The sequence below is a fragment of the Asterias rubens genome, chromosome 21 (genome assembly GCF_902459465.1).
Source record: "Asterias rubens chromosome 21, eAstRub1.3, whole genome shotgun sequence".
Taxonomy (NCBI): Eukaryota; Metazoa; Echinodermata; class Asteroidea; order Forcipulatida; family Asteriidae; genus Asterias; species Asterias rubens.
In genome coordinates this window covers 1,102,765-1,122,000 of record NC_047082.1, presented here as the reverse complement: position 1 = coordinate 1,122,000, position 19,236 = coordinate 1,102,765, and the positions used below count along the sequence as shown (strand labels likewise).

Below are 19,236 nucleotides of genomic sequence, written 5' to 3'. Positions count from 1 at the left end.
AAATACACTAAGAAGAGGCAAACAAAAGGATTAAACTGAACAATAAGCAATAGAAAACAAATGGGATTTAAGCTGAGTTTTGAACTGTTCCATGCTCTGTGTAGAGCGGATGTAGCCGGGATGAGAGTTCCAAAGTTGGGGGGCGGCACTAGAGAAAGTCCTTGAATCGAAAGATTTAGTACGTAAGGATGGTATGGTGAGGAGATGTTGTGATGAAGAACGGAGTGGACGGGCTGGTACATATGGGATGATGAGATCGGGGCCCAATTTCGTGGCTCTGCTTACCGCCCAATTCTGCGCTTAAGAACACGATTCCCTGCTTACGTGAAAGCGCGGAAATTCTGCACTAGCCTTGTAAGCGTAGAATACCTAGTAATGTGGAGTACACATGCGCAGAAGCCCAAATTCGCTTCTAACCCGTGTAATACGCTTGATGAAGCACAGAATTTCCTGCTTCCATAAGCGCCGAATCTGTGCTTACGGTAAGCAGAGCCATGAAATTGGGCCCAGACAGGTAGCTGGGGCATGTTCCATGAATTGCTTTAAAAGTAGTGATGAGGAAATGACTGGCACGGTCTGTTATTATTCCATCTTGTGTATTGTTTAGGAGGGCGAGACACCACTTCACTACGCTGCTGAGATTACCAAAGAGATGATTCACTACCCTACTGAAGATACCGATATCATGGACTTATTGCTACAGTATGATGCAGACATTAACCTAGTCACCAAGCTGGTATGTACACCCCCTCCTTAAAGACAGTGGACACTATTGGTAATTGTCAAAGACCAGTCTTCTCACTTGGTGTAACTAACCTGTAAAAATTTGAGCTCAATCGGTCATCAAAGTTGTGAGATAATAATAAAAGAAAAAAACACCCTTGTCACACGAAGTTGTGTGCTTTCGATTTTGAGACCTCAAATTCTAAACTTGAGGTCTCGAAATCAAATGAGTGGAAAATTACTTCTTTCTTGAAAACTATGTCAGTTCAGAGAGAGCCGTTTCTCACAATGTTTTTTACTATCAACAGCTCCCCATTACTCATTACCAATCGCGGTTTTATGCTGATAATTATTTTGAGTAATTACCAATAGTGTCCACTGCCTTTAACCCTGTAATTCTGGTTGTGAAGCCACTGACTCTCGAAAAAGAGAATTTAGTTTATAGGATTTGAGGCATTGCATGGTGAGGTATCAATATATATTGAGAACTGTCTTGCTTTATTCTACTACCGCAGAGTAGATTTATCGGATGTTCGGGAGACTTCTCAGTTCTGAAAAGAACTGTCCTGCTTTGTAACTACTACCTGGGTGGAAGTTGTAGAAAATTGGCTGAGACTACTACTTTAGCTTATAGGATCGTAATTAACTGCATTACCGCGGAGTCAGTTCTAGAATTGGTCTAATTGCTTCAACTAGCTTGCTCTAGTTATCACAAGGAGAATTTAGTTATTGTTAATTTTTGTTTCACCCTTATACAGCATTGAGTATTATTGCTTTCCTGAATTCTGTGAACAAAATCACCGGCATATACCCAGGTGGGATTCAAACCCAGTGTCATACCAACTAGGCCAACAAGATTGTCCGGCAGCTAGAGGCAGTTCGTATAGGTAAAACACAAAATGAATATTCTTTATCCTCGATGCAAATTTAACATCTTATAATTATTGTTATTTCGATTGCAGACTCAAGAATCATCTCTCCACTACTGCGCCCGGGCCGGCAATAATGACATCATGATCAAGATGATCAACCACCTCGGCCCTAACCGAACACAGCTAGCTGTCAACAGACAGAGCAAGGTAAACGGTTGTTTACAATAATCTGTTGTCCTGGCTGCTCATTGCAGGATTCAAACTAGATTGTTGACACCGGTCTCGTTTAGTGGTCTAGCATTGTCTAGTGATTAAAACATCTTTTAATCAATTTCATAAACCAGAGGATAATAAAAAATTGTAAAATAATTTTTTTAAATCAATTTCATAACCAATTTCATAAAGCTGTTAAGCAGAACATTTTGCTTTTGTCAAACTTTTTTATTATTTTTTTTAAAGACTTATTTGTAATGCACTAGGGTTTTCCCCATGTTGGCTGTAGATAACTGGTGTTATGGTGTGTCTTGGCTGAGGGGTTCAGCGCATCAAACTCAGGTTCTAAAGGTTGAGTCATCAGAGTGTAGGTTCGAATCCCAGTCATGACACTTGTGTCCTTGAGCAAGACACTTAAATCAAACTACTTCTCTTTAGCCAGGGTAAATTGGTACATGTGAGGTCAGAGATTGTGTTTGTATTGATTTAGCTCGGTGCGCTACATATTTGGCAGCACAGGCTGTGTACTCCCCAGGGAGCTGAGATGGTTTAAAGCAATTGCACAGCATCGGTAAACAGTATTGTCCAAAGGCCCACACTTCATGTATCACAACTTATATATAAAATAACAAACCTGTGAAAACTTAGGCATAATCGGTCATCGGAGTCGGGAGAAAATAACGGGAAAACCCACCCTTGTTTTCGCACGTTTCGCCGTGTCTTGACATGTGTTTAAAATAAATCCGTAATTCTTGGTATTCGAGAATCGATAATTGTTTTTATGTTTTCTCAAAAAGTAAAGCATTTCATGGCATAATATTTCAAGGGAAGTCTTTCACCAATACATGTACCTTCTGTAAACCCTGTAAGTTATTTGTAAATCTGTGAACTTTTATTTTTTGTTCTGTTCAGAAAGTGTCCAATGGCTTTAAGGAATGTAATAAAAGGCCCAGTGACCAGGGGTATTGATGTACGAGCGCCATCAGTGTCACCGTCTGACGGATTTGAGCGCTATGTAAGAAGCCACTTTTATTTATATTTATTATTATTTATTTCTCTGATAGAACGGTTGGTCTCCACTGTTGGTTGCTAGCGAAGAAGGCCATGTTAAAATCGTCAAACTGTTACTACAGAGCAACGCAAGAGTTGATGTATTTGATGAAGTAAGTGTCCTCGCTTATTGTAATTTATCCTCCCCTCTGTTTGATGGTTTTGAAACTTTGCATGGTTGGAGTATAATCAGGTGAGGTTAAAGACACTGACGGCGATTCCACAAAAAGTTAGGACTCGTCTTATCTCGAGTTAGGATTAATCTTAAGGTCTGCATGCTACAGTGCAGAGTTGGGACTCGTCCTAAGTCCTAAGATTAGTCTTAAGTTAGGAAGAGTTTGTGAAATCGACGGCTGGACACTATTGGTAATTGTCAAAGACCAGTCTTCTCACTTGGTGTATCTCAACATATGCATAAAATATCAAACCTGTGAAAATTTGAGCTCAATATTGGTCGTCGAAGTTGCAAGAGAGTAATGGAAGAAAAAACACCCTTGTAACACAAAGTTGTGTGCTTTCAGGTGCTTGCTTTCGAGACCTCAAAATCTAATTATGAGGTCTCGAAATCAAATTCAAGGAAAATTACTACCTTCTTGAAAACTACGTTACTTCAGAGGGAGCCGTTTCTCACAATGTTTTACACTATCAAAAGCTCCCCATTACTAGTTACCAAGTAAGGTTGTATGATAATAACTATTTTGAGTACTTACCAATATTGCCACTGTCTTAAACGGTAGCACCATGTGTGAATCTTTTTTGAGTAGTGTTGGTTTCGAAAAGAATCAGTGGTTCTGGAGTTCTCAATCAGTGGTTCTTTTCAGAATTAATACTTCAAAAGAGATTTGTACACTTGGTGCTACTGCAAACCTCACTGCACTCTCGTGTTTGACTGTCCTTTTTTTTTAATTAAAGAAAACTAAAACACCCTGCAGTTTTATGTCATTTTCCTCCAAAAGTATTCAATTTTTTATTCAACTCTATCCAGGGACGAGAAATTTTAACTTTATAATTTAAGGGGATGCAGTTTTGTACTTCAAATATCAAGTAATAAACAGCAAGGGTAGCTGACTGTATTAATTATTTTCATCCAGTCAGCTACCCCTTGTTGTTTATAACTTAAAAAAGGAATCATGTTATAGTTTAAAAATAATAAAAATCTTCCCTTTTTTGCATTTGACAGCATGGCAAAGCAGCCCTTCATCTTGCCTCGGAGAACGGTCACAAAGAAGTTGCAGATATCCTGCTGTGGCATAAGGCATTTGTTAACGCCAAGTCAAAGTTGGGCATCACACCCCTTCACCTAGCGGCCCAGAATGGTCACAATGATCTCATTAAACTACTTGTCTCCACACACAGTGCAACCATCGATGCCTTGTCACTGGTGAGTGCAGTCAAACCTTAACAGCCCCTAAAATCCTCCAAAGTCCTAGTCAGGAAGCTGTCTGACTTTGTGGGATCGGCCACTACAAGTCCAAACAGCAAGTGCTTACCATTAGGCCATGCAATCAAACAATCACTCAAAATTTATAAAGCGCTTAAATCAAAGATTTTCTCAAAGGCGCTACGCCGTCACGCGAAAAGAAATAGTCATTGATGGTAGGCCTCCTTTAAAAAGGTGGCTTTCAGAAGTGTCTTGAATGTTTTGAAATATGTTGTGTCCCTGATAAGCTTCTGAAGTTTGTTCCAGAGTTTGGGCACACCAATCTTATATGAGACAATCTTTTAACAGTAATAATAGTTTGGGTTTGAACAAAGAAAAATTGACTGGAGCGGGAGTTGAACCAACGACCTTCCGTGTTAATGTAGCAATTGCGAGATGACACGGAGTGATGATGATGATCACAATCCGTCAATTGAAAGCTGAGAACCTGCTTAAACATCACATCACCCGCCTCACACCAAATATTGTTGGTTGTAAGATTTTACGATAGCGTCAACTTTCTTTTTCTTCCTTCCACAGGCTAAGAAGACGCCTCTACACCAAGCAGCTCAAAATGGCCAACTCGAAGTCTGTGAGACCATGCTGCAACTGAAGGCGGACTCCAACGCCACGGACATGGTAAACATTTCTTCTTTAAGATACTACCATTTTGTTTTCCCCAACCAGACAGGTCAATGAGATGAAATTGAGGCTTGAAGGTGAAAACAGGCTGACGACTTAAACATCCATATTGCTTCCAGTTTTGTAGTATCTTGTATAGCTATTTTGTATAGCTAAACAAAATTTGCACTCAGTTAACCGACTTGGACTGGAAATATGGCTCCTATTGGGTCCAGCTTAACTTAAAAAAATAATTTTGCACATAATAAGTTGAAAATTGTTACAATGCATACGTTTAATGTTTTTCTCAATATACGCAGGTTCAGGGGCCAGTTATTTGCAAGTATTGATAGAAGCATACAAGCATTAACACAATATACGCTGGTTCAAGGGCCAGTTATAGTTACAGGTTCTAAAATAAGATTTTAGACATCGAGAAAGACTCTGCTAGGGTCGAAACGTCAGGCCACTAACTATTTTTTGCAGGTTCTAAAATAAGAAGGAACCCAGAAGTGATAATTCAAAAAAATGTTTACATTCATCTCATCCCACCCCTGTGTATGATTCATTGAATATCGTTGTGCTATCCATCACATTTGTTTAATGATTTATTCTGTAACTTAATTGTAAACTAACCGTCCATCCTAAACAATTGCTGATCCCTCATCTACATTTCATCATCGTCTACGTCTAGGCCAAATTGGTTGATAGTGTGAGTACAACCATAGGAGCTATGAGTCAGTTGTTTTCCTTTGTTGTCAACCTTTGTTCTGCCCTTTGTTCTGCCATTTGTTCTCTGTTATCCTCTACTTTTTTGTTGCTATTTTTCATTGTTTTCTGCTTTTTGTTCTTTTTAATTGTTCCTCTTTTACTGTTATTTTCTCCTTTTCATTGTGTTCTGCTTTTTGTACATTTTTGTTTCTATTATTTTCTACTTGTTATTGTTTTCTGCTTTGTTCTCTTTGTATTGTTCTTTTCTCAATGATCCTGTCTTTCTGGACAGTTTTCACTTTATTTTTGTTGTCGATTACTTCCCTTTGTTTCCTCTGTAAAGATGCATCATACCTTCCTTTGTCATGTTTGTAGTTATTGTCTCTCCACTTAGTATTATAGCTTTTCTTTTGGTGTTACTTAAATTTTGTCTCTCCCTGTAAATGTATAGTATTTCATTGTCAACTTAATATTGTTTTCATGCCACTCTTTCTTCCCTTCTTGATTGTTTCTCTTTGTGTTCCTTGTTATTTGCATATTGTCTTAACCCTTTGTTTGTCTTTGCAGAAATATATTTCACTGTCAAGTAATAATTTCATTCTGCCCTTCATTTTCCTCTCTTTATGTATCTCTTTAGTCGTTAATTGCATCGTGTCTTATAACCTCTTTCTACTGTCATCCCTCTGAAGTCAAATCTTAACTTTCTTTGTCTGTTTCACTTCAAACCTGCCTTGATATAAAGAGTATGGAACGCATGTTAATGTAATATGAACATGTACAGTATGTGGTAAGCCAAATAATAAACCATTGTGAGAGTTATATTTGAATACAATGACTTGCTTAGTCGCAAGTTAGTGCTTAAATTTAACTTCCTCAGACTATAGAGATAGTTGCTATGTCACGTGGTTCAGGCATGTTTTTGTACAGCAATCTCCAGATGAGTAAACCCTGGTACCATTTTTCAATACACATATAAGTTGTTTGGCATCTACTCAAAAGCTTGTCCTGAAACATGCGTATTAGCTACTGTCTGTAGTCTGAGGAATTCAAATTTAAATAATAAACCACAATGGAGGGTAAATTTTGTGACGCCAAGTACTCTCTGAAAAGCGAACTTGATTACTATACTAGCCACTAAGAACCCAGCAGAGAGAAAATATAGAAGGAATTTGAAGTTTTAGATGTGGGAGGAAAACCCCAAGGGAATTATTCTGACCAGTTAAAACCCATGTAGTCAGTAAAGGACTGAAACCCAATCCATATAGTTCCCCCGGTGGAATTCGAACCGGGGGTTCCAGAGGCGGAAGGTGAGGAACCCATTTTGGGTAAATCCATTTTTAAATTTCTTTTGAGAGGATTGTTGGCTTTGAAAAGATCAGGGCCCAATTTCATAGAGCTGCTAAGCACACAAATTTGCCTAGCATGAATTTCTTCCTTGGTAAAAACAGGATCACCAACCAAATTTCCATGATTTTGTTTGATATTGCTTGTTACTGGTATTCACCTGTTGTTTGCTTAGCCTGAAAATCACGTTGAAATTTGGTTGGTAATCGTGTTTTTATCAAGGCAAAAATTTCATGCTAAGCAAATTTTGTTGTGCTTAGCAGCTCTATGAAATTGGGCCTCGTTCTAACAGTTCGCTTTTCAGAGAGTCCTTGACTTCACGACAAGAATTAATAAACGTACTGGAAGCCTTGGTAAGAAAAGACTTTCACTGTCTTAGTATGTATTTGGTCAGAGCAACAATGTGAGGCATATTTGCACAGTAACATTGTCCCTATTGAAATTGTAACACAGCCTCCCCCCCTGCAGTAAGTAATCAATCGCAACTATGATTAATTGTATTTCTCCTATGGAACTACTTTCGCTCTTTCCCATGGAATGCCTGCATGTATTCTGTTCCTACCCTACATTGAAGCTATATATTCTGTTAGTATGTCATTGCACCACACGCATGCGCATTTGCTGCACGCATAGAGTTATCGCCACTTACGGCACCAATGCTGGCACACGTCAAGGGTAATTTTACAGAAAATCACCTATTTTATTGATCAAAGACAACAGGAACTTATAATTCTGAGAAGACCGTAGACTGGGAAGAATGTATTTAAATTGCAATAAAACATACTTTCCTTTCTTTTCTAAAGCAAGTATTGTCAAAAATAATATTTATTCAAAGCTTAAAACACCCTTTCTTGTCTAAGATTTCTTGTCTGCCGATTAAATCAACTTGACTGTGTATTGCCCTGGGCTGATTAAAGCACCTCGGATAATCATTCAGCTGTTTTGCGTTCACTTCAGAAAAAACTTCTTAACGTACTGCTTTACTCCTTCAATTTCTTCTGGAATGCGCTTTCAATTTCTTCTGGAATGCGCTTATAATATCCCTGGGCAAAGGTATTACATAATTCTTTGGCCTAACCCGCCCTCCTCAAGATTGATCAAACTCCAACGTTGGGTTTGTTTGATTCTGTTGGATTGAAGACTGGTGCTTTACATGGAATCGGCATTCCACCATAACCAGAGTCCGACAGTCTGGATGTCGGGCTACTGTATGGTGTTCGGTTTTTGTAAGAATGGGGAAGGATCCTAGTAAGATAAGGCATACCACACAAATCGGAGTCTAGTTTTTTTTCCAAACCTTGGCGCAGGTTCTGAACTTTATTTGATTTTGGAAACACCATACAAAATGTACACTGCTCCAAAGTTGATGACGGAGCACAAGCTTGATCCAAAAGCCTAACCTGAGGTTTGGGAAACAGCACAGCAGTTTGCGTGTTGAGTAAAGGCGGGTTCATACTTCATGCGAATGCTTTGTGAGTTCAAGCAAACTTGAAGACACAGCTCTGTTTTCGCTGTAAATGTTTCGCAGGAATTCAGCACAGCTGAACTCTTTCGTAGTATTATAACTGAATTCATGTTCTAATTGATTTTTGCATTTTGTGTATTTGTGTAGCATGGACAGACTCCGTTACATCTGGCAGCCAAGAATGATCATGCAGACATTGTCAAGCTGTTCCTGAAGCACAAACCAGAACTCGTCACAATGGCCAACTCGGTAAGTCTCTATCACACAGGGAGAACATAGACATGTGTCAGTGTTTTCCCCCTGATTTTTTTTTTCTTTTTTTTTTCATTTTTAAATTATTTTTTAAAAAGATTTGTTTGCCTTCATACTTTTTTGAAAGACGTGTATGCTCAAACAAGCAAAATATGGCCCTTTTATTAGACTCAAGTTCTATAATTTACAGAATGTTGTTTCAATTTTTGGCCTGATCAGATGCAACACTTGTGTCCTTGAGCGAGGCACTTTGTCACAATCTCCATACAGGAGTACAGTGGGTACTGGCGAGAGCTGGAGAGTAACCAGTTATAAACTGGCATCCTGTCCAGTCGTGTAATGCCAAGGAAACTGGATATATCCCCATTGCATATGAAGTCACACTCTCAAAAAGGAGGCAGATCATTGGACAATAGCTGTTCTCTGTGCATAAAAACGTGCGCGTGACCTCAGCATACCTGTAGATTTCTTACACAATACAGAACGTGCCTCCGAACGTTTCGCATAATTTTGGGTGTCAACTCTCTTTTGTGCATGTTTGTATACGATTTTGACTCCCAAAATTGCACCCAGGATAGGCACTTGTGAGTATGCAGCGCGTATTGAAAGGGGTCTATAAACACCAGCCTGATGAGCAATATTGGCTCGGGACAAACTTCACTTTACTATGTCGTTTACTTTTTGTGTTTGTTTTTGTTAGGATGGATCTACGTGTGGTCACATCGCTGCATCTAAGGGTAGTGTTGCTGTCATCAAGGAGCTGCTAAGATTCAATAAGATCGGCGTCTGTACTGCAAAAAATAAGGTAGGACTATCGGACACTAATCCTTACCGTACACAACCATACACAACCCATCAAAATCCTAACCATACCCAATCAATCAAAATCCCAAGTTGTTTTTGTCTGATTCTGTTGGACTGTAAACAAATAAACTGATAATGCTTTGGATGAGATCCGGCATAATTAGAGACCAACAGTTTGGGTGTTAAGTTAAAACGCTGTGTTCTTGATACAATTATGTTGTATGTAAGTTACTAAATGGTGTTAGTGATTTCTTTATTCTGCAGACAAATGACTCCACTGCTTTGCATTTAGCTGCTGGAGGAGGCCACCAGGAAGTTGTGTCCGTTCTTATCAATAACGGAGCATCAGCAACAGAAGAAAATGCTGTAAGTTTGCACATCCAACTCATAGACACAAGTTTCCCAAATGAAATGGTTCCACTAGAATGAGAATGTTTGACTTTCTTTGGTCGATTTCACAAAGAGCTAAGACTAGTCTCGTCCTATTAGTTAGGACGAGTAACTCGAGATAAGACTAGTCTTAAATCTTTGTGAAATCCACCCCAGGACTGTTTAGATTTAATCACGCTCTGATTTTGATTTGCCAGGATGGGATGACGGCAATCCACCTCGCCGCTAAGAACGGTCATGTGCCAGTCCTGGACGCCCTCAAGGGTAAAGTATCCTGGAAGGCGCCCAGCGTCAAGACAGGTCTGACTGCCCTCCACATCGCCGCTCACTACGGTCAGAGTGACTTTGTCCGTGAGATGCTGACCAAGGTGCCTGCTACGGTACGGAGTGAGCCCCCGGCCTCAATGCCAGGGGACCTGAAAGAGATCTCAGTACATGATGTAAGTAGGATTTGAATACTGAATCTTTTCGTGAATGACTTTTAGGGGGTTGTCTTTAGTTGTGTTTGCAATTTTTTCTCCTAGGCTGATGTCAGCAGCCACGATATGGTCGCTTGAAGGATGCTACCTTTGACCCAGACACCACACACATTAATAGCTGTTAAATTTGCATCGGGGATAAAGAATATTAATTTTGTTTTTTTTACCCATACACTGATGTGTGTTAGCACTGTATACTCAGTACTTTCCCGAGTCCTGTGAAAAAATATCACAGGCATGTTACTCGGGTAGGATTCGAACCCACAACTCTTGCAATTCTAGAGCAGTGTCTTACCAACTAGACTGCCGAGGTTGCCCGGCAGCTAGAGGCAGTTCGAACCACACACATTGTTTTTTTATTACGATAATTCTTAGCATTTATAAAAACAAGGATGGTGTAACTGATCTTTCTATGTAGAGTTGGATACCTAATTTTAACTGTAGCTGCAAAAAGAACAAATCACTGAGGACAGCTCATTATTTTAATTTTAGAATACTTTTAGGTAGTAAGTGCATGCACATTTCTTCCAAACCCTTTCTGATTTTTCTCATTTGCCTTGTTTTAGTTAAAATTGAATTAATTTCCGTAAAACAGGCATAGAGTTTAATATTTGAGAGGGCAGGGTTATTTCATTTTGCAAAAGTCGCCTTGATTTGGAAAAACCTAAGTCTATGGGAAATGTTTGAAGGGGCACGAAAGTCAAGACAAGGGCAACAGAGGCCATTGCCTTCACCGCCTCTGTGTTATTCCAGTGCTGGTTATTTTCTTTTGTTGTTTTTCTTACAGTATGGCTTGACACCTTTGCATCTGGCCTCACAGTCTGGCCATGAGGGTCTGGTACGGTTATTGCTCAACTTCCCTGGTGTTCAACCAGACATGCCGACACAGGAACTGGTATGTAAACACTCTGGAATCAAAGACATATAATGCATTACCCACAGCCCCCCCCCCCCTTCCCCTCAAATAGTAAATAAACATAAACATGAAAAATGTTGGCCGATTCTTTTTGCTTTTTGACCCCAGCGTGGGTGCTTTTTGACCCCAGTGTGGGTGCTTTTTGACCCCAGTGAGGGCCCTTTTTTAGCGTGTGACGTCACAAGGGGTCTATTTAATTGGAGTTGTTAGAATCCCTGTCTAGTCCTTGGGCAAGACACTCAACCATACCTTGCTTTTCTTCACCCATAAGTAAATGGGTTACCTGCTAGGTTTGAGATTGTGGGTAGGGAATCCTGGTCATAACTATGTTGTCATTGGGCAAGACACTTGACCATAATCGCTTCTCTTCACCCAGGAGTAAATGGGTACCTTCTAGGGTAGAGATTGTTGGTGTGAATCGTTAGCAACCTTTGCGCCCATATTGGCGGTGCTGCATATTCCTAAGAAGTTGAGATGGTTTGAGGAATGCATAGGGCCAGATGAACAGGGGTTTCATAAATTTGTGTGATTTTTTATTGTCAACAGAGGGGGTGCTTCGTTGTAACAATCTTATCTCCTTGATTTTGCTCAGGGAACTATCCCACTGCATCTAGCGTCGCAAAGTGGACACACGGCGGTCGTTGGTCTTCTCCTCAGCAAGTCAACCACACAGTTGCACGTCAAGGACAAGCGAGGGCGCACTGGCCTCCATCTGGCCGCAGCGAACGGCCACTATGATATGGTGTCTCTGTTACTAGGTCAGGGGTCGGATATTAACTCCTTCGATAAGGTAAGAATCAGAAAGGTTATTCGTAGTAAATTACAAATTTTTGGTTCGACAAAGAAAAATTCACTAGAGCAGGATTTGGAGCTCATGCGACCTCCAGATGAATAAGCCATAAGGATATTCTTGTCACGTGTTTAATCTGTGACTGTTTTTCCTGCTCAGTGTTGCTTAGCAGAAAAATCTTTTCAAAGGTTACCAGCCAAAATAGCATGTCACATGTATAATCTCTGACTGGTAGTCCTGCTCAATGTTGCTTAGCATAAAATTATTAAGCAGCTCTATGAAATTGGGCTCTGGGCCCAATTTCATAGAGCTGTTCAGCAGAAAACATTATGGAATTTTGGCTGTTGGCCAGCTTCTGTTGAGCTAGATTTGTCCGTGCTTAGAAAGTTTTTATGCTTACATGCTTTATGAAATTTGGCCCTGGTCTCGAGTCTCATTTATTTTGTTTCTTCCTTTACTTACAGAATGGATGGACTCCGCTTCATTTCGCCTCCAAGGCTGGCTTCCTCAACGTGGTCACGCTATTAATAGAAAGCGGAGCATCACCAAAGTTTGAAACAAAGGTACGTTGCTTAGCAGAAATGCCCTCACCCCTCGCTATAGAGCACTGTTATAAAGAACCCACTGAGCCAACCCGATGAATGAAATACATCTTGAGTCACATTTTGTTTTCTTATCCAATCAGGATGGTCGCGTAGCGATCTGTTACGCAGCCATGGCCAATCATCTTGCTGTACTCAGCTTTCTGATGAAGAAAGATCATAACACGCAGCACCTCATGGAAGACAGAAAGGTAACAGCTCATTCGTATATACTTCCACTTCTTAACCGATTCTCTTTTTTCCCCTGTCCTTTTTCTTTTCATAAGTGTGTCATTAATGCTACTGTGAGCTGGCCTTGAAATAACCCACAGCACTCACAGCAATTACCGTGGTGCCCTGTGCTTTTGCTGTCAGACCCTTTGCAAAGTTCCATTACAAATTGACTCATAGCGTGCCCCCTACCTGAGAAAAATCAAGAGCGAAGTTTAAGTCTTGTGTAAGCCACACCTACTTCCAACAAAGCTGTTACAATTTACCTGTTCATGTGTGTTGTGTTGTCATTTAGTCTTCAAGAAAGACCCTGCTAGGGTTGCAACGTCAGGCCATTAACTACCTTTTTCATTAATAATAGGATTTTGCTTTTACATTTCTTACTCAAAAACTCTAACTCCTGCAGTTAAGGTAATGCAGGTAAAAGAACCCAGTTATTGCCAAGAGAAGGCTGCTGAATGCAACCGCAACATCTTGTAAATACTCACAGGGTCTATACTTAAGACAAGTAAGACAAAAGAAGCAAAAATTAAAATTCATCTTCTGGAAATTGTTTACACTTAAAGAGTTTCCACGGTTGTGATCATTACATTTACCACAGATATCTGACGTCTGGTTTTCTTTTTTTTCTGTAGTTTGTCTTTGACTTGATGGTCTGTGGTCGCTACAACAACAATGAGTCCATCCAGGAATTTATTCTTCGCTCCCCCGCCCCTATCGACACAGCTGCAAAACTCTCCAAGAACTTTCGTGTGCAGTCGACGCGAGAGAAAGAGAGAGCGCGGGACCTGACCGAGGCAGGTACCTTTTGCGAATGCATGGCGGTGGATCTGCTGTCGGTGTCGGCGAGCACAAGTTCGGCCGGTCACCTTCTGAGATCGGTGGACAGCCGGGGGATTGCGTTCTTGGACATTCTAATCGAGTGCGAGGAGAAGGAAGTTGTGGCGCATCCGTCAGTGCAGCGCTACCTCTCGGATCTCTGGATGGGGAGTCTGACGTGGGCCTCCTGGAAGATCTTTCTCCTCTTCCTGGTGTTCATCATCCTCCCCCCGATCTGGGTCTTCTTCTCCTTGCCGCTCAAGTGTCGCTTCAACAAACTACCCATCATCAAATTCATGGGTTACCTCGTGTCGCATATTTACCTGATCGCACTGCTGTGTCTTACGACGGTTGTAACGCCATTCATCGAAGCTTTCATCCTGTCGGAGTCGCTGGTTCCCAGTTGGTATGAGTGGCTGCTACTTGCATGGTTGACAGGAATGTTAATCTCGGAGATCACGAACCCCGGGGACAGACAGGGTCTTGGGTGGATACGTGTGATCATACTCGCATTCTCCGCGGTGGCCTGCGTGATACATATTATCGCCATACCGTTCACCGGCACCACACGGTTAAACCTGATCTATGCTCGGAACCAGCTCTTTGCCTGGTGTCTGCTTTTCTCGTTCGCCGCTCTACTGGAGTTTCTTTCCTTCCACCACCTTTTCGGACCGTGGGCTATCATCATCCGAGACCTCATGAAGGATTTGATGAGATTCATGGTCATCCTGCTTATATTCCTGGTCGGTTTCATGTTGCATCTCTCCGCCGTTTACCAGCCAGTGTATAAAATCGACCCAGACGCCAACGTGAACGACACGACGATTCAGACCCCGGTCGACACATTCAATATTCTCTTCTTCTCGCTCTTTGGACTCGTGGAACCGAACGACCTACCGGGCACCAATCGCAATCCAGCCTTCACCACAATTCTGATCAAGATTGTGTTTGGCACGTACCTCATCGTCACGTTGATTGTTCTGATCAATTTACTGATCGCTATGATGAGTGACACGTACCAGCGTATCCAGGCTCAGTCCGACGTGGAGTGGAAGTTCGGCCGAGCCAAGCTGATCCGTAAAATGAATAAGTCGTCAGCAACACCTGCGCCACTCAATATCTTCACCAAGCTCGCCACTTACTGCAAGGCGGCGTATAAACACAAAGGTGATTATAATAAATAATAATAATTAAAATAAAAGTTAATATTCATTACCCCTGTGGGAAATCTAACAAACTAGTTCTTATTTACTTGCCAGGTAGAGTTTGTTCTAAGAGAAACTGTCTTGCTTAATTCTACTACTGCGGAGTTCTTGTATAACGCATTACACACTAATGGATCAATGCGCTTTACTTTGGTGCCCTGGTAGTTCTCACCTATCTTTCTCATCTCCCTGGGGAGTATACAGCCCCAGGCTGCCGTAGCGCTACAAAGGCTTTTTCAAACACAATACCAACCTCTACCTTGGCAGGTACCCATTTATACCCCTGGGTGAAGAGAAACAATTAAAGTGACGTATCTTGCTCTGATGAGATTTTGGTAGCCTGAAAATCACATTATACGTCTTGAGTCACGGCACAAATTGGTCACCGAAAGTATTTCATTTTCCACTAGCCCGCCGGGCTATCAAACTAGATAAATGAGTAGCCCAGCTGTTAATCTGGTAGTTCCGGGCTAGTGGGCTAGTGGTAATTATGACCCCTAAATTTCCTATTAACCATCATCGAGTTGAACTCCATTTGTTTATGTTTTTGTTTTCTAATGTGCAGGTAAAGTTTGTAGCGCTCAGGCTCGAGATTACATCAATGACAATGAGGAGGATGCTGCATCAGATGCTCGCTCCATCGACCCTTTCGGCCAGGGTAACTGGCTCAGGAATGTCGTCAGAAGAAACACACAAGTGGCACCGGATGGTAAGTCAAAAGTCACTAAGGCAGTATTTGAATTGATGCCTACAGCTACGGCTATGACTTGCTAAGTGTGTTGCTAAGGACGTCCTCTACTTCAACACATGATGACACGGACTTCTAGCCGCAGCTCTAGCTGTTGCTGCTAATTCGGACATGGCCTCAGAGAGTGTCCTTTTTTTTCCTCCAACAGCAAAATGTCCAGTTACACTAAAAAGATCGATCGATACCTTGGTGAAGAGAAGCAATTTATGGTTAAGTGTCTTTCTGAAAGACAGTATTGTCATGATCAGGATTCAAAGCCACACTCTGATGACGCCTGGAACTTCATCTTTGAGAGGGCATGGCCATTTTCATTTTGCAAAGGGCACTTCCATTGGAAAAGTCTGTGGGAATTTTCAAAGGGGCACCAAGGCCAAGACCAGGGTAACAGAGGTCATGGCCTCCATGGTCTCTGTGTAACTGCAGGCCTGTCGGATAAATCAGCCACAAGAACTTTAAGTCCAGTATGCTAGAACAATCAGCCACAATATGCCACTAAACTTGAGTAAAAGTACTAACATGAAATGGCCTTCTTTCTGCTCAGGGCCTAATTTCATTAAGCCTGCACAAAAACTTGCTAAGCAGAGAAAAGTATTGCTTATTAGGACATTTTTCAAGCAGTATTTTCTACTAAATAGCTTGACGAAATTGGGCGTCGGTGACAGGTATGATTTTTTTCTTCTCTCCATTAGGTGGCTTTCTCCGTGCAGGAAACGGGAACGGTCCAATCCGGATCGAGGAGGTACTGGACTGGGATAAAGTGGTGCGTCGTTACCTCGTCATTAAGGGTCTTGAGGAAGACGTTAAAGAAGATGACGACCCTGGGGGAGAAGATGTACAGACGCATCAGAATAGTAACGCCAAGAGCGACGGAATGAAGACAACAAATCATTTAGTCTGAGGGTGATGGGGCAGGACCGATATTTCACGAAGCCAACCAAGGCAATTGCCTCCATGCCCCCTAGTCATTGCCTTGGTGCCCTTGAAATGCTCCAGTAGAAATTTACAATTTCCTCATATGAGAAAATGCCTTGGTGCCCTTGCCCTATTAAAAGCGAAGCATACAGGCCTGATGGGGAATGTTTGCTTGTTTGTTTAGATGATCTTCTCGTCAAGGGAACTCATGTATACAGACATGATTGGTTTGCGTGCATGAGGCAGACGCACAAACGCGTATGTGTCATGCCAACATCAGCCCCTCAAAGAGGAAGATGTTCCCTCATTTTGCCCAACAGATTTTTTGTTTGCGAATTTCATGGTATTGGTCCAGTCCCTCCTTGCCCGTCTGTAAAAATATGCTAAGCTTCTGTATTTAAAGCGTAAAGATATTCAGAAACTACTCATTGAGAGTATTTTATTTCAAATTTTGTATTCAACTGTTTTCTGGTACAATGTATTCCACTTCGGACCTTGACTATGGCAAGTGAAAAACAAGTCATACTTAATGTTATTATTTAAAAGAGCCATTATTTATTTTGTTCAGTTGCAGAGAGATGATGCATTTCTGTTAAGAATCCTACAACTTTGTAATGTAAATTCTGTAAAAATACTTAAATATTATTAACAATTTTTACTAACACCTTGAGCATTTTTTATGAAGCCTTGATTTGTATTTAAGGATTAAATTCTTGTAAAAACTGTGGGAAAAAGTTCACTTTCTCAGCTCAATTTCATAGAGCTGTGTAGCAGAAATTGCAACTTAGCAAATTTCTTTGCTAGCCCAAAATGAGAGAAGCACCACTCACGATAATGAAACTTTGAGCTAAGCAAGACTTGTCAGTGCTTAGCAAGTTTCTCTGCTTACATGCTTTATGAAATTGGGCCCTTAGTCAGCATTATCCATAATTGACAGGGACAAAATAGACAAAAGTATATTATTGTTATGATATATTTTGGGAGCCAGTGACTATTCACAGCAACTTGAATGAATATAATTTGAGTCTATATAATAGTTTTTACCGCTTACATCAATGTTGGCACTTTATACTCAGTACTTTCCGGAGTTCTGTGAAAAAAATCCACTGGCAAATCACTTGGATGGGACTTGAACCTCCGACCTTTGCATTACTAGAGCAGATGTCTTACCACTAGACCACCAAGCTAGCCAAAATGAGGCAGTTTGAATCCTATGTGTCAGCAACAGTTACCGCAACATTTAATCGTTAAAAACCAACTTCTTTCTTTATCCCTGATGCAAAATAAGATCAATTATTAAGGTATTTTCAGCATTTTTGTCACCTCTGAGTTTGCCGATTAAACTGCTAAAAGCAAACGATTATAGTTTTTTAAAATATTGCAATATTCCCAACAGCATTACCTGTGTACATAAGTTGCAGCTGACTCTGAACACGGAGATGGTAAAATTTTTACTGTTTCTTGCTCAGCAGTGTTGGATGGTGAATTAGGTAAACAGTATTTCTTTTAAAGGAATGATTCAATTTCTATTATTTGTTTTAACTTTACCTCTAGGGTAGTGATAGGTACATCCCATTTTCTCAATCCAAAATCGAATTGTCTCTCAGAGGGAAGATGTTATGGTAATAAGGACCAACAGTTTTTTAGAATATTATAAAAATCAAGGGCAAAAAAATAGTTTTAACTAAAGCCTGGCAGTTCAACCCTAGCAGAGTCTTTCTCGAAGGGCACGGGCAGCGATAATGAAAACGATAACGACGCAAAGAGGACACATTCTATTGTTTGATATATGCTCCACGCTGAATGCGCCCACGCTTATTCAACCAGTTTCATTTTTAACGTTCGTCTCGTTCTCGTTATTGAGGCCTGTGTGACCGGGCCTTAAGAAGACTTTAACCCTCCAAGAAAGACTCGGGTCCAATCGTAAGGCCATTAAAAATTTTGTGCATTTATACCACAGGTCCTTTTGGTTGGTGAGCAGTTTGCAACAGCTAGTGATATTTTTTAAGTTATAAGGGAAGAATATTAAGAAGTAAAATTTGAAAACAGGGGCCTTTAAGCATAATAGTCATGATTTAACTCATGTTGTTGTGGGGGGGGGGGGGTGGGGGGGTGAATGAAGATGAAGTTTTGTATCTGTAAATGAAATATATTTTTAACAAATATTTACATGCATGTATAATAATGTACAGTAGACGGACTTCAAATATTTTTTATGTGTTACTTCTGTACAAACACACAAATATTTATTACAACTGTACTTAAACAAATACATTTTTGTAGTGATCTACCCTAAACCAACCGCAAAGTGCGAGCTAATTACAAAGCGCGAGCAAATTATTAAGTGTGCGCGGTTGGTTTGGAATTGAGAATATTGTGATTTCGAAGAGGAAGAAGGACCCAAACCCAACCAAGAATATTACATATTCATTGTCAGTGGTGTAGCAGGCTGTGAACTTTATGCTTAAAGAGGCACATTAAAGGCAGTGGACACTATTGGTAATTACTCAAAAAAATTATTAGCATGAATCCTTACTTGGTAACGAGTAATAGGGAGAGGTTGATGGTATCAAACATTGTGAGAAACGGCACCCTGCCATAGTTTTTGAGAAAGAAGTAATTTTCCACGAATTTGATTTCGAGACCTCAGATTTAGAACTTGAGGTCTCGAAACCAACCATCTAAACGCA

At 40.7% G+C, this 19,236-nt stretch overlaps 1 protein-coding gene across 1 annotated transcript in view; it reads left to right on the top strand.

The window, feature by feature from the left end:
• The window catches only part of LOC117304703 (serine/threonine-protein phosphatase 6 regulatory ankyrin repeat subunit A-like), a 57,731-nt gene extending 41,108 nt beyond the window's left edge, over positions 1-16,623 (top strand). The window contains exons 14-29 of the mRNA XM_033789299.1: positions 608-736; positions 1,686-1,802; positions 2,873-2,971; positions 4,039-4,239; positions 4,819-4,917; positions 8,567-8,668; positions 9,372-9,476; positions 9,740-9,841; positions 10,063-10,305; positions 11,132-11,239; positions 11,853-12,050; positions 12,515-12,613; positions 12,736-12,843; positions 13,498-14,848; positions 15,452-15,595; positions 16,324-16,623. Coding sequence (XP_033645190.1) covers positions 608-736; positions 1,686-1,802; positions 2,873-2,971; positions 4,039-4,239; positions 4,819-4,917; positions 8,567-8,668; positions 9,372-9,476; positions 9,740-9,841; positions 10,063-10,305; positions 11,132-11,239; positions 11,853-12,050; positions 12,515-12,613; positions 12,736-12,843; positions 13,498-14,848; positions 15,452-15,595; positions 16,324-16,532 — 3,414 coding nt within the window. The 3' untranslated portion in view covers positions 16,533-16,623. The remainder of the gene's footprint in view (positions 1-607; positions 737-1,685; positions 1,803-2,872; positions 2,972-4,038; positions 4,240-4,818; positions 4,918-8,566; positions 8,669-9,371; positions 9,477-9,739; positions 9,842-10,062; positions 10,306-11,131; positions 11,240-11,852; positions 12,051-12,514; positions 12,614-12,735; positions 12,844-13,497; positions 14,849-15,451; positions 15,596-16,323) is intronic.
• The last annotated feature ends 2,613 nt before the right edge of the window (positions 16,624-19,236 follow it).